Raw genomic sequence first — 14,065 nt, 5'->3', positions numbered from 1 at the left:
CGCTGAAGTTGCTGTCAAAGTTTTGGTGTAGATTTTTGCTCACTGGGAAATGCCCTTTCAGTCAAAAAGAAAAACGACGGCGGCCTCTTTCTTCTTTCACCGCAGACGATAATGATAACGAGAATATCCTAAAACCGTGTCGATTGCCCGAGTGTTTTCTTTCACTAAGACTAGATACATCTTTTTTAAAGCCTTTATCGTACTGAGCGTATGTTTGGTCGGAGTGTGGTTAGAGCGTTCGTCTAAAAACAGGGCCGAAGCCAAAACCGTTCATAAACAAAACGTAGTGCGTCGTGTGGTTGTAGGGGAAGGGTGGTGGCGGCGTCGGATAGACAGAGGCGTACAAGGAAAGGAAGTCATGCATCCGGATCGTCGACTGTACCTTCTGGTGGTGTACATATTCGCGATACATCTCCGGATGTCTATCGGAGGTAACCCGCGGGACAGTGCCCAGGTCAGTGCCCGGAATGCACCGAACAATGCCACCAATAGCAGCAGTAGTGTGAGAAACAGTAGCAGCACCAACAGTAAGCATCACTCCCAACGGGCGCACCTCGTGACATGTTATCGTCCGCGTTTGCTGAAATGTCTTTATCGGTTCTTTTCTTTGCTTTCTTTGCAACAGTTGCCTGTCGGGAGGATGTGCTCGACCAGTGCCCCCCGAATGCATCATGTGATAAGGGTCAGTGTGTTTGTCTTTTCGGCTACAAGCTGAATCCCGCCTATCACGGGAAGAACACCACCAATAGTCTGTCTCCTACACCAGTTCCGAGCACCAATGTTGCCTACACTACCACGTACTGTCTGCCAGATGATACTGGCGCCAAAGCAACCTCTCTCCACGGAGGAACCAGCGCCAATAGCAACAAAGTACCGGGCGAAGCTGGTGGTACGGATGGGGATGGTGGAAACACGGGACAGCTTCCACTGAGGGAACCGATCGAAGCGCATCACATCCTCGGTGGCGTACTGATACCGCTCGCCTTCGTGGTGATACTGGTGGGCAGTGCAGTCCTGGCCAAGCGTGCCGCGCTCTGGTCCCGACTGCGGCAACGGTACGCGGCGCACCGAAATCGCCACCGACGACGGCCCGCTTACGAAGACGTGGTGCTAGGTAATGATTCCGATGATCCGCCTTTGATCTAAAACGAAAGCAACCACTGAACCCAACCACCAACCACAGCATCTTCTCTTCTTCTTTTTCTTCTCTGTCTCTGTTCCTATCTGTTCCTATCTGCCCCCCTATTTTCCCTCAATCGCACTCCCTTAATAGTCACTCCGTCAGTAGAGCACCACCGTTGAGGTCGTATTGCTACGGTTGGTGTGAGCATGTCCAATCTAGTGCGTAGCTGTTGATCAGTGTGCTTGTCGGATTTTCCGTATAGAGTAGATCTCTGTCTGGTTTTGGTTCCTTCAAAGCCAGCTGACTCCCCATCATCTCCCCCGAGTCTCTGATATCCCGGAAAAAGGCAAAGCATTGCAGTGCACCTTTTAACAACAAACCTTCGACACATTTACATCAAGCGTAACTCTCTCTCTCTCTTTCTCTGTTTCTCTCTTACTCTCTGTTCTCTTCTTTCTCTGTTTTAACTACTCCTTTACGTTACTAACAACCCCCAACTAACCACCAACCGATACCAACCATCCAAAACAACGACCGACAACGACCGATATTGCAGTAGGCTTTGAGCCACAGACGGGCAGGCTTTGAGAACGCCAAAGAGAACTTTGCCACGTGGAGGGGTGTTGTGAATTTAAGTAGATATGCTTGTGCTGATAAAGCGCCCTTCAGCGCGCACCTCCTCCAACCTACGTTCCTTACCGAAATTGCGCGTTCCATAAATACGCCGGTGGTGTGTACGAAGAGATCTTAATCTTAAGTTAAAGTTATTGAGTGAAAAGGCAGGATAATCGATCCAGAGGCGGCACGGTGATGGCGGATGGCGGTTGCTAAGAAACGCACAGGAGGCAGCGATGATAGTAGAATCATGCCAAAAAATTGTAGAACTAGAAGTTGTAAGCGATATGATGAAGCTGAAGGAGCCATTTGGAGCCAATATTCGTGGCGAAAGCGCACAAAACAAATGCCTCATGCGAAACTAGATAGCGTAGCGTGTTGGACACACAATCGCACATCCAAAACGAACGAAACAAAGGAACTGCGCGCAAAGTCATAAGAATTTAGAATACTTGAACCGGTTGAGAGATTATAGAAGACCGAAGCGATGTTTGAGGGATCAGTTCTCCACATCATTCATCGGAGGTCATTTGAATCAGAGATTTTTCTTCCTTCCAGAGGAGCATAAAGTAATATAACACAATAATTTAGAATATAGGCGAGAAACAAGCATACGCATACAGGTGTCTGTGTGTTGTGGGGGGACGAAGCTCTAGTTGTATAAGATTTCATACGATATAGGTTCCTTTTAACAGGCGTCACAGGTTACATACAAGCATGAGATGAGCATGAGATAGGAACGAACGGACGGGAGTGTACAGTATCAAAACACGATCTACTAAACGCATTTCAGGAAGGGCATATCACTGTATTTGGGGGGAAAGGAATCGCGCGGAATAATGTAGGAGGAATTGTATTAAAGGAAGAAGATGGGGCGTACATAATTTCTAGTAACCACCACCAGCTATGTCACGGTTTCTTCCTTTTCCCCCACGACACATTCCCATATCATTAGAGAGTTACTTTTTATCGTTTTTTTTTCTCTTGCGTCTCTTCATCTACTTATCTACCACTATTACTACTACTGCATTGAGCCATAATTTTCGTCATACCAAAAATATGTATTCTGTGATAAATTTCAATAAATGTCTATATTTTTAAGAGGGTAAAACTAACACCGATTACCACCTGTGTTCACAATTTTCGGAGGGACCCATTGTATTGTGAAAACGAATGCGAGTTGCCTTTTTTGAACAATTCTATTTTCTACTCAATCTGCTTCGGAGCTTCCATTGTTGCTCGTGTTAGTACCCGGCGCCGTTCGAGATTCTTGTCGGGTAAATGCACCTCGAACGATTTAAAGTGGTCGAGTATGTTTATGACTAGCGTTTCCTTCATGTTGTAATACTCTGCTATCTTCGCTGCGGTCCACTGCTGTGGATCGGTCTGGTGGTTTGCAATAAACTGCACCGCTTGTCGCAATGTGCAACGACCTTTCGTTACCGTGCGCGGTTCTAGATGACCAAACTCGTACTCATCTACGGTGGAGCGATTTATCGGAAGTGGTTTATCGGGATCCTGCGTTGGGGCAGCTTTAGCGTCAATCTGGAAAACAAGATCGAAAGAGCACGTGCTACCGTAACACAGTTTCGGAGGCGAATGTTTCCTTCCTAATGTTTCTTCATACCGCGACATCTTTCGAGGTAACGTACACTTGGCGCAAATTTTCGTCTAATAGTTCATTCTTACGGCTCTGTTCGGCCACAACGTCTGGATGCTCTGCAACACAAGAAATGGTATTTCGTTTTTGACTAACCAGCTTAGAAGGTCATCCGTTGATGCGTTTACCTCTCAGCACACGCTCCAGATCACGCAGATTGGATTCGTACTTTGGTGCCGGTTTGGGTTTCGTTTGCGATATCACTTTCTGGGCCCGGTTTTCCACGTTAAATCGTTGCACCTGGCGTCCGACAACGGACATTGCTTTACCCATCTTTAGTAAAGAGTGCGGAAGCATCTAATTTTCTGTTTAATATCAGCGGATTGCGTAAATACACCGCACTGACATATGCGGTGCGGTGAACAGTGGACTGTTGACAGGTCAAACGACCGGCTTTTTTATGTGATTTTTATTGAATTTTTCCGAAAACTATTTAACTATCGTTAAGTTGTTGCTTTTAGAAATTAAGTAGAAACAGATCTTGAAGATTTATTGCCTATTTTGTTAAAATTATGAGTTGTTTTTTAACCGTGATTTTTTTTTTTTAATTTATGACAGCCGCCCTACAGATAGTATTTTCACCGGGCAGCTGTCACAACAGTAATAAACACAGCACACTAGAAAAAAGCGGACAAAAGAAACATGGTGCGGTAAACTTTCATCCAATTTAAAGCGACTATTTTTCCACTAAAACTTTTTTAACTTGCCGGTTTCAGTACTCCCTACTGCACAGGGAAGAAGCAGCGCACGAGGAAAGCATTTGGTCGTGTGCTTGGGGCCGTATTAAGGTACGACCGGACGGTGCCGACGAAGAAAATGATGACAACTCCCGCGACTCCACCGCCAGCAAAAAGGACGCGGCTGATGATTATAGGGACTTTATCGTAACCGGCGGTGTGGACGATACGGTTAAGATTTGGGATGTGATGCCTGATCGCAGCAAATTCAAGCTGAGGAATACGTTCACCGGACACTCTCTCGGTGTCGTTTCGGTGGACGTAAGCACTAGTGGCGAAGGTAACTAGGATTGTAATCCTTGTGCGATAGAGAACACGAAGTGAATGAGTTATTCTTTTTGAACAGTTATTGCTAGCAGTTCGCTCGATTCGAGCCTGTGCATATGGAAAGCGGAAACGGGCCAACTGATGAACCAAATATCGCTCGGGCCGGTCGATCTGTGGACCGTTGCATTTTCACCGTGCGATAAGTTCATTATATCGGGTTCGCACGAGGGAAAAATCTCTCTCTACAGTGTGGAAACCGGCAAAGCAGAACAGGTGTTGGATCCACAGAACGGCAAATTTACGCTTAGCATCGCATACGTAAGTGTTGGGCCTTTATAGGCATGGGAACTTATTTTTTTTTTTGTTGGTAAATTAACCCGTAATCTCATTTTTAGAGCCCTGATGGAAAATACATCGCTAGTGGTGCCATCGATGGTATCATCAACATTTTCGATGTCGCTGCCGGTAAGGTGGCCCAAACGCTCGAAGGACATGCCATGTCGGTGCGTAGTTTGTGCTTCTCGCCTGACTCGCAAATGCTGCTGACGGCTTCGGACGATGGCCATATGAAGTTGTACGATGTAGCACATTCCGACGTAGTTGGCACCCTGTCCGGACATGCATCGTGGGTACTGTCGGTGTCTTTTTCGGGTGATGGAAAGAAATTCGCTTCCTCCTCGAGTGATAAAACGGTTAAAATCTGGAATGTCGCTGAACGGCAGTGCTTGCACACATTCACGGAGCATGCCGATCAGGTGTGGGGCGTAAGGTACAGTCCTGATAGTACGAACGTAATTTCAGTGTCGGAAGATAAATGTATAAACCTGTACGATTGCCCACCGAATGTTTTATGAAATCAATAAAAAAAAACTATTCCTTTTTTATTTCATCCTTATCAAAGACGGTTCCCTTGTTTAGCGAAAACGAATCAGCCCGAAAATATAATTCAACAATCGATAAGATCACATAATTTTGACAAGGGTACACCATGAAATACGTGACATACATTCGGAGACAACCAAATGATTCATGTCGGAATGGAACAATAAGAATCCGGTAAAGATGTTAGTCACAGTACAAAAATACGATTACAATTGTCGGCTGTGGGGAAATTGTGGCAATACAATCTCATCCTACCGACGTCGTAGGAAGCCTGCCAATTGGTTTCCACAAGTGGGGCGTTATTTTCGTTTACAAACATTCAATATTAAAGACCACATTAGAACCCCGGTACTCATGCATAAATCAATCTGGTTCGCACTTCATTAATACTCCCGCCTGCTTCGCCTCGTCTCGATATCCGTTAAAAAAACATCCGAAAGCAAACTGATCCTTTTTCATTCGTTAGGGGTTCGCGTTTCGCTTTCAACAATGCTCTCTCTATCTCTCTCTCTCTCTCTCCTCTGTCTCCAAAGTGGCTGTTTGTGTTTCGGTCAGATCTGCGAATGCTTCGAATTTCCTCATTCCTGTCTGGTCGATTCAGAAATGGGAGAAAAAATATTAATAACAGTGGAGGGTCTTCCCAACCCAAGAAAAAGGAAAAAGGTTCGATAGAAATGGTCAAACTAAATGTCCACCGGCTCCAATGGTCTGCCCCCAAAAGGGACCGGAGGTTCGAATTCCACATCGAAACCGAAATCGTTCGCGGCACGTAATGTTTATCTCCGCAATGGAATTACACTTCATAGGCCACTGATTTCTTCCTTCGAGACCATTTCACATCTCGTCCCAGGTCGCGTGTTCAGTTCAGTGACACCGACGGACCGGACACCCGGGTCTCGAAAAAATCCCAAAACGCAGCAAAAAGGGGAAGGTCAGTAAGTATGTGCTAATATTATGCAGCTCGTTTCCGGTCAGGCATAGCGAAAGTGGAAGAGGATATGTCCGTAATGATGAAAACTTGGGCAGAAGTTCGTGGAAAGAACAAAGCGCAAGAATCAAACTTGGGATGCGGACGGTTATAGTGAAACTGAAATATGTCACAGTGTGGACCACACGGAGGTAAAGGCAAGTTTCAACGAATTCTGGCGACATGTTCATAACTCTGCAATGCATTCGAAATACGAACGTTCTTTCTGGCCAATTTGAAATGGATAAAATCGCCTCAATTGCATCTTAGTGCAAGAACAAGTCTATTTGTCTCTTTCATTCATCCCTTGTGTGGCTGCTGTACAACGCACACATGAAACCCACACTATTCTATGCCTACTGCGATCACCACAGGCGCTGCAAGTAGGCTTTGTTTTTGTTTACAGCGCCACATGCACCACAGACGACCGGAGTACGGAGTCGATTCCACTCTTGATGACTAATTCCTCTCCAAGACCAAGCCTACCACAAGACTCGTGCGTTCTGTGCGCAATTCAAAGCTGCAACGGTTAATTGCGTAGTACGTGCACCGTTTGTTTGTAATCGACCAGACCAGCCAGATTGGGTTGGTTGGGTTTGGTGGAGGGCCCGGTCGACAACATAAGGGCTAGCACAATGCTCACAACAAAGCGCCTGCTTTGTCTTCCCGGTCCATAAAATTGGTCCCGATCTAATCTGCATCGGATGCTGAATTCGCTCATAAATATTCTGGCCTACAAATCGTAAGTGTGCAATAAAGCATACATACATATGCCTCGTTTGATTCGAATTGCAAAAGAGTTGCAGACCGTGGACATCACGGACCTATGTTCGATGTCCACTCGAGATAATTACTCGAGCAACGAGAATTCGATTCTGCCGCTAGAGAAAAGCTATTGCATCTGTGTGTATGAGGGTGGTTAAAGGGCTCTGGGCGGGGAAGTTACAGGGCCCTAGTTGGCGAGAATACTCGCATGTTAATACAGATTCCTGCTTAACAAAGCTTGTACAAGACAAACGAAGCCTATTTTTACGTAAAACACAATTAAATTTGCATTTCCTCTAGCGAATTCTTTCGAGTAAAGTTCAAAATCTAAATTCCCGTCACAAACTGGCTAGTCGACATAAAACCCGTTTATGTCGACTCGTGTTTAGTCGTTGTTTATGTTGACATTCGGACTGGTGTGCGTAAGCAAGCATCCTTGTATGTGTGTGTGTGAGTGAAACATCTCTTTCTCTCGCAGCCTCTTTCTTCCGTACTGCAAACATGCCTATCTCGCGATGTCGTTCATCTCTTTCGCACTTACACATGCTTTGCCATGCGATAGGGGTGAATGGTTCTATCTCCTTTTCTCGCGCTTCGTGGAATGTTTAGGTGAGTGACACACTGCGCCGCTAAGTGTTCAATTTGGCCCAATTTTGGTTCAATTATTCCATTTGAAGTTCATAAATCTTATTTAGAATGACCGATACATGCGCATTTTAATTTTAAATTACACAGCAAATATTTTAGTGCATTGAAAACACTCAAAAACTTGCTTTTTTATGCATATCGTGACTTTGAAAGTCAAAATTGAAAGTACAACCATTGAAGCCTTATGGTGTGCGTTGGTCCATTGTCGTGTTCGTGGAGCTTACCGAAAGCTTTTATGCTAGAAGATTGGAGCCGACGGTATATGTGCGTGAACGTTAGCAGGGTGGGGTGGGAGGGTGATGTTGGAGGGGGTGGCAGTGAGGAGAACAAGCAAGCAACCACCTCGCCTCGAGAGCGAACGCTTCCATGGCGCTTACAAACAGTCGTTGTTTCGCGTTTTCCCATGCTTGTTGGCCAGGCCTGTGTCCGTCTCGCGTTTATCGTGCCGTCGGTTGCAGTGTTGCAGGGCTCGCGTACATTTCGCGAAACCTACGCGTACGATACGATTGCGCGGTTTAGTGTCTGTGGTGCGGCTGGCTCTTGTCAGGAGACTTCAACTAAGCCAGAAGGGTTCAGCGAACATCCTTAAGCGGGCGCGTCATCCACCACAACCTGTGTGTAACAGCGAAAAAAGGGTAATGGCCGTTTCCGGTGTTTCTTCTTGGGGAGAGCTGCTGTTGCGTCAGTTCTTGCTCTGATTGATCGAGATCGAGCGTGCTTTGTGGTCAAATTAAGCCGCAAAGAACATTGCTCTCTACTCTAGTGTGCGTGTGTGTGTTTGTGCGAGAGGGTTGTTGGAAGATCGGCGTCAGTTTCCATTTCCAGTGTTTAGGGGTGGGTAATGCGATAGCATACGAAGAACCAAAACCAAACGTGAGATCAAGTGGAACCGCTTCAGCAAAAGTTGTTGGGCGTCTTTTTGTTTCCTTACTAAAGTCAGAAGCTAATAATCCGCTCTACCGGCAGTGTGTGGTTGTGAATGATCGCGGTTGAACCTTTAACCTTTAGACAGTTGATACACGAGATCAGCTAGTGTGACTAGAATTGTTGTGGAATTTCTTCTTCTTCCGATGGTTTTTTTTTATGTGAGATCATGTCCTTTTGTAGCATAAAAGTTGAACAGCAGGCTATGGTTCGGTTGGATGCCTAGGTGTGTGGGTTGCTGTGATGACATTTTGTGAGAGTTTTGGGGGGAATGAAGCATTTCCCATTTTAGAAACGAATATGATCGTTAACTCCAATGCGTTGGTGAGGACCTAACGTTGGCGTAGGATCACTCTGGAGATGTACTGTATTTGAACTTCATCGCGAGGCAGACATCTTGCTGGACATTGGACTTTGGCCGTGTTCGCCTGCAATCTTCCACCTTCCATCTGCAATGCTGTTTCTGGTTCGTTCTCTCTCTCTCTCCCACTCTGGTGTGGTAAGCCAGAGAGATCAGTTTGCAAAAAAATGGCAGCCTCAATATTGCGCTAGAACGGAACCGTACGCGAGTTGGCGCGATTGCATAAATTAATGCCCGCCGGACTCTCGGCGATGAATAAACATGACGATCGTGTCATCGCCGGGACACACTACGTCACGCGTAGCTGTCGATCACGATCCAACCGCGATCGATACCACCCTTTACTCTTCGGAAAGGGCCACGCCGTGAGTAATAAGATCGCCATGTGAAAATGATGGCAAATTGCACGTTTGCAAACACGGCATCGTCATCATAATCTGCCGTTTCTTTGAAGGAGTTGTGATTCTACAGCCCCCTTCACAGATGCGCCCAGATATGATTTCATCGCAAATCAAGCCATCCGAGACCCGCGGAGGTCAAATTGGTGTGTGTTGAAGAATTCACAAAAAGTCCTACCACCTAAGCTAGTGCCAGCCGGTGAAGCGTGTTTCCACAGGACAAAAAGTGAAATACAGCTCGACAAACCGAAGACAGCGAGGCCAACCGGAGATCGCGAGCGAGAGACCACACCGCCAAATTAAAAAGGTCGAAAAATTGGATCATTTTTTATTTTCGATTGCGCTCGATTGCGCGGGACTCTCGCGGATGAGTATTTGGAAGAAAGTTGGCAGGGGATCAGGGAGGGCAGGAGAAACATGCCGACGTCGACGTCGTTCCAAAGACACCGTTCTGGTCCGCGTGCGTTCGACGCCGTACGTCGTCGTCGTTGTCGTAGTTGTTGGTGTCGGATGCGGAACGAAAATAGAAATTTATGCCATGTGCTACGACGGGGTCGTGCGATCCACAATCCGTGATCTTCGGCGTGTGTATGACAACGTGTCGCACGCGCGCTCCATCTCGTCCGTCCAGTACGGTTCGAAGCTACGGCCGCAGATCGTAGAACCCGGAAGAGGACGACCGACGGCGAATGTCCCAAGCCGACCAGGCAGTGATATTCTAATCACCGGTGTTCTAATGTCTGCAGACACCCATCCGAGCGACCCATTAGCTGTTACGCTTGAGGTGATGTGCATGTCACAAATCGAAATGGATCCTCGCGGCGCTCTCCTAGAGACCTCTGAGGGCCAATCATACGCTTGTGTTGATCTGTTCCCTACAGGAAGGTTACTGCTGCGTTTATGATGGTCGCTCGAGTGGCTAGTGATGCAGTTTGCTTCGCTCCCAGATCAGAACACAGGCTAGCCCACCAGGACGTCACGCGCTGTGTTACCACCAACAAGACCATTCGTTCGCTCTTTTTGGATTAATTTTCCACGCGTTCTGAATGTGATTTCGCGCCGAGCTCGGGGCCGCCCGTGTTGCTGTGTGTTGTGATCGTAATGGGTGTTGTATGTTTTGTTTCGTTCGAGTGGAGCAACACATCCCAACACACACCCTCTGGGATGAGCTGGGGGATCATTTCCACGAAACAACAACACCGTTACCACTAAATGCGCTAAACAGACATGGCGTTGTTGCAGCGGCCCCGGCCTGTGTTGCTTGAAACACGAAACAACGGCTAGGAAATCGATGTTTACCAAAGTTTCTGGGCGTCACCGTTCGGCGGTGGCCACCGCAAGATGCCCCATGCCAAAGAGAACCTACACCAGGCAAGAAAGGTGTCAGGTTTTGCTCCGGATTTGAGGCAGAACCGACGAACTAACGCACGAAAGGCAATACTCTTGCACGACTGACTCTTGGTGATAACAGACGCGGCGGAAGGCCCTCACACGATAACAGGACGACAGCGGGAAGGCAAAATTGATATTTTACCACAAAAACACACAACACTAGATAAACCGAAAGGAAGCACAAACCAAAAAAAAAAAAAAATGGGAGCTTGGAATCGATTTTTCAACACTTGTGGTAAACGAACGCTCAAAACGCGTATCTCTGGAGGGGGAGGATGAGTTGTTTTTTCGTTGCGTTCGCTGGCTCGAACGTTGAAAATAAAAACAGGATCTTCATCAATTCGTCAAAAGGGCACGAAAAAGCTGGCCGACTCCTCCACCCGCTCACACGAATGATGCGCGTAGGTCGTGTAATTGGATGAAACGGATTCGGTTACTTGTTGATGGAGTTCGGGGAGGCCGGCCAGCAGCCATCCGCGGTGGTGTGCATGTGTATGTGTATTAAAAACTCGACCCCGACCAACGCTATCCCGACGATGTCTATCCGGTCAGGGATTTGGAGTCCTCCCTCTCCAAAAAAAAGGACGACCCACGAGGTCTTCCCTACTACAATTTCCATGGAGCTGGGCCTGCTGCTGCTTCTTGAAGCGCGAATATGCGTTTCATTGCGCGTTCGGACGTGTAATTCTAGCGCATCAGTTTGCTCGTTACGCTAAATTAGTTGATTAATCTGAAGCCCAGGGAGTGCAATAAAAAAAAAACTGAAACGAGCTGCGAAGAGCCCCGAAACGATTATTTCTGGCCGAGCATTAGGTACGGTTCGGTTGCCGTAATCCCGAACCTACTAGGTACCCTGGGACGGGGCATGAAAAACAGGGCTAGGCTGGGGTTTTACCGTTTAAATAAATAATCGATATGATACCAAACGTCACGGGATCGCTTCGGGATGGCTTCACGTACATCTTCCCAGCGGCATTGGTTCGCTTTAGGTTGATTGTTAAATTCAATTACAACTCAATTCAACACACCCGTTTCATTCGCGCCGAAGCTGTACAAAGTACAGCCGACACTTTGGAAGAACACAAATGGCCGTAACTCTTTCGAATTAATATTTCATTCGCGACTTCCACCATTTTGAGAAAAGCATCAGTACACGAACTTCCTTTGTTCGCGTTTATTGTTCTCCCGGCGGTATTCTGTCGTCCCTAAATTGGCCCCTCAAATTATTCGACCAAAAATAATGACCACCAAATAATCGGTCAGAATCGAACGATGTTCGATAGTTTTCTAAAAAAAAGGTTGCTCAGTTGCTCCACACAAAGTACTCCGACAGACTGCAGCTGCAACCTCCATCCAACCTCCACGCCAAGCCCGAAGATGCTGTGAAAAATTGTTTCTTCATCGGGAAAGGTTGTTGGCATCAGAGTTGGGACATGTTTCGAAAGACAGAACGTACTCCAGAACAACTTCAGTTCTCCCTGTTTCGGTGGGGATGCGAATGGGCGTTTAAAACCTGGTAAGCAAAGGGACATATGCCTGGGATGGCATGAACAAAGAAAAACACACAATAATGAAAAGCAGTCGAAAATGAAGAACGCATCGAAAAGAAAATCGAAGGTAACAACCACCTGCCTTCCGGTTACGTACAGGGATTGGTCGACTGAATCCCCAAAACTCAGTGCTTGAGTGCACGCTTGCGTGTGTGTGTGTGTGTGTTAAGGTCGGCCAGAAGACGGACGGGCATGCATCCTGTTGTTGGCCTCCGAGACGTCCGTGTTCAGCGACTTCCAATATCTACAACGTCCAGTGGAGTCCCAGTACATTTGGACAATTTCTACCCCAGAAAAAAAGGGCGCTCCACAGACGAATGAGTGGCTTTCCCTTAAGGCTCTCGCGAGATCGTACGTGCAGCTGGCCACCAAGAACATTGACCACATCTTGGCGCTTCTCCAGCTTACGGAAAGGTCATTTGTGACGAAAGTACCCAACGATCCAAGTAATCATTAGAGTTGTGTTTATGTCTGTGGGTTGGTTGGTTTCGTGGGTTTCTTTCCCGCTGTACGCACAGTAGGCATTGGAAAGCCGGGAAGAATGATAACCGCGGCACACACATAACTATTTTATGTAGTGTACGTGCCTGATTGCCCTCGCGAGTTCTTGCCATTCGGATTTGGGACGCGACCGGGAACTAGCAGAACAAGAAGAAGAAGAAGAAGAAAACAAAGAAACTTCCTTCAGCAAGAACCAGTGAATGGTGAAGGTATGTCTTGAAGCATTCCATGTGGAACAGTAACAGCGCAACGGGCAGCAGCATCAGATGATTGCCTGCAGGACTTCAGGTCTTGCGAGAATGTGAGTGGACATTGGTTTGCGGTTCACGGGTGATTAACTTTTTGCTCTGTTTTTTCACCTTCAAGGTAAATGAATATTTTTTTTTGCCGATGTCTCCTCTCCCGGTGTGACGCATTATCCAAGACCGAAAAGTAATTTCCAAAAAACTATATTCGTGTGTACAGCAAGAATATTTTGGTCTTGTCCGTGGGGCGGCTAGATTGCCGGAGAAACCTAAAATACGGTGGAGAAATAATACGAAATCATGGTGCGGTTGCGAACGGTCAGAGCAAAGAAATGGAAACAATGTGGAAAAAATAACATACAAACACGAACTGAAGTGAGAAAAGCAAGAGGATGGAAGAGGAGAAAAACGCGAAGAGAATATATCGAAACTATTTATGAAGTTGGGGCGTGATGGAGAAGAGTACGAGAGGAGACATACGAACGATCGCCAGGGAGAAACGTCCATGTGCCCCCTAGAAGGGGTGAAGATGGAGACGACCAGACCTGGCATATAAGCAGGCCCTCGCGATCGGTCGAAATAATTCTACCGAGCTGTCCGTCTCAGCTGCTTTTGCGGAACATCCTTCTTCCTTCGGAAGGCGCATCTGAGGAAGGGTTCCAAGGGAAGGTACTGTAGGAGGTAGAACACATATAGCGTGTGCGTGTGTGTACGCTGGTTCCCGCTTTTTCACCAAGAGTCCCGCCGTGCCCTGGCGGATATACACAGACATAGACGCTGGGTGGCTTAGAACCGGTTTATCCAGTTTCTTTTTTCCTTCGACGAGTCTTCTGTTCGTTATCTGCGATTGGACTCTCTCGTATGGCCCGAACCTAACGCGCTGCTGCTGCGTGAATGTGCTGCTGAGGCACCAGTCCCTACGAAAAGCTCGGGCTCAGGAATGACGGCGTCCTGCTTCTTCGCCTGCTTCTTCGTCTGCCTCTTCCGTTCTCGTTGGGTCATACATGCAACACACGGCGAGTGCAGTTGC

The 14,065-nt window shown here is 47.1% G+C and overlaps 4 protein-coding genes across 5 annotated transcripts in view; 2 read left to right on the top strand and 2 right to left on the bottom strand.

Moving 5' to 3' along the window:
- LOC118512048 (CLIP-associating protein) overlaps positions 1-14,065 on the bottom strand; it is a 98,773-nt gene that overhangs the window by 20,282 nt on the left and 64,426 nt on the right. The window lies entirely within an intron of this gene.
- LOC118512108 lies at positions 33-2,849 on the top strand. 2 transcript variants are annotated; one of them, XM_036056081.1, is made up of 3 exons: positions 33-527; positions 626-1,114; positions 1,274-2,849. In XM_036056081.1, the coding sequence occupies exons 1-3, from the start codon at positions 359-361 to the stop codon at positions 1,300-1,302; spliced, it is 687 nt and encodes a 228-aa protein (XP_035911974.1). In that variant the 5' UTR covers positions 33-358; the 3' UTR covers positions 1,303-2,849. The 2 variants fall into 2 exon arrangements, with proteins under 2 accessions (XP_035911974.1, XP_035911973.1); XM_036056080.1 differs by having other exon boundaries at positions 46-527; positions 1,680-2,849.
- Positions 2,711-3,765, bottom strand: LOC118512110 (protein NDUFAF4 homolog). The gene is made up of 3 exons (XM_036056084.1): positions 3,527-3,765; positions 3,366-3,457; positions 2,711-3,283 (listed from the first exon to the last, which is right to left on the bottom strand). The coding sequence occupies exons 1-3, from the start codon at positions 3,693-3,695 to the stop codon at positions 2,945-2,947; spliced, it is 600 nt and encodes a 199-aa protein (XP_035911977.1). The 5' UTR covers positions 3,696-3,765; the 3' UTR covers positions 2,711-2,944.
- LOC118512097 (WD repeat-containing protein 61) lies at positions 3,944-5,297 on the top strand. Its single transcript, XM_036056063.1, has 4 exons — positions 3,944-4,043; positions 4,115-4,415; positions 4,482-4,720; positions 4,798-5,297. The coding sequence occupies exons 1-4, from the start codon at positions 4,041-4,043 to the stop codon at positions 5,254-5,256; spliced, it is 1,002 nt and encodes a 333-aa protein (XP_035911956.1). The 5' UTR covers positions 3,944-4,040; the 3' UTR covers positions 5,257-5,297.

Source organism: Anopheles stephensi, chromosome 3, assembly GCF_013141755.1.
Source record: "Anopheles stephensi strain Indian chromosome 3, UCI_ANSTEP_V1.0, whole genome shotgun sequence".
NCBI lineage: Eukaryota > Metazoa > Arthropoda > Insecta > Diptera > Culicidae > Anopheles > Anopheles stephensi.
Note: the sequence above shows the minus strand (reverse complement) of the source record. Positions and strands in the feature narration are given on the sequence as shown.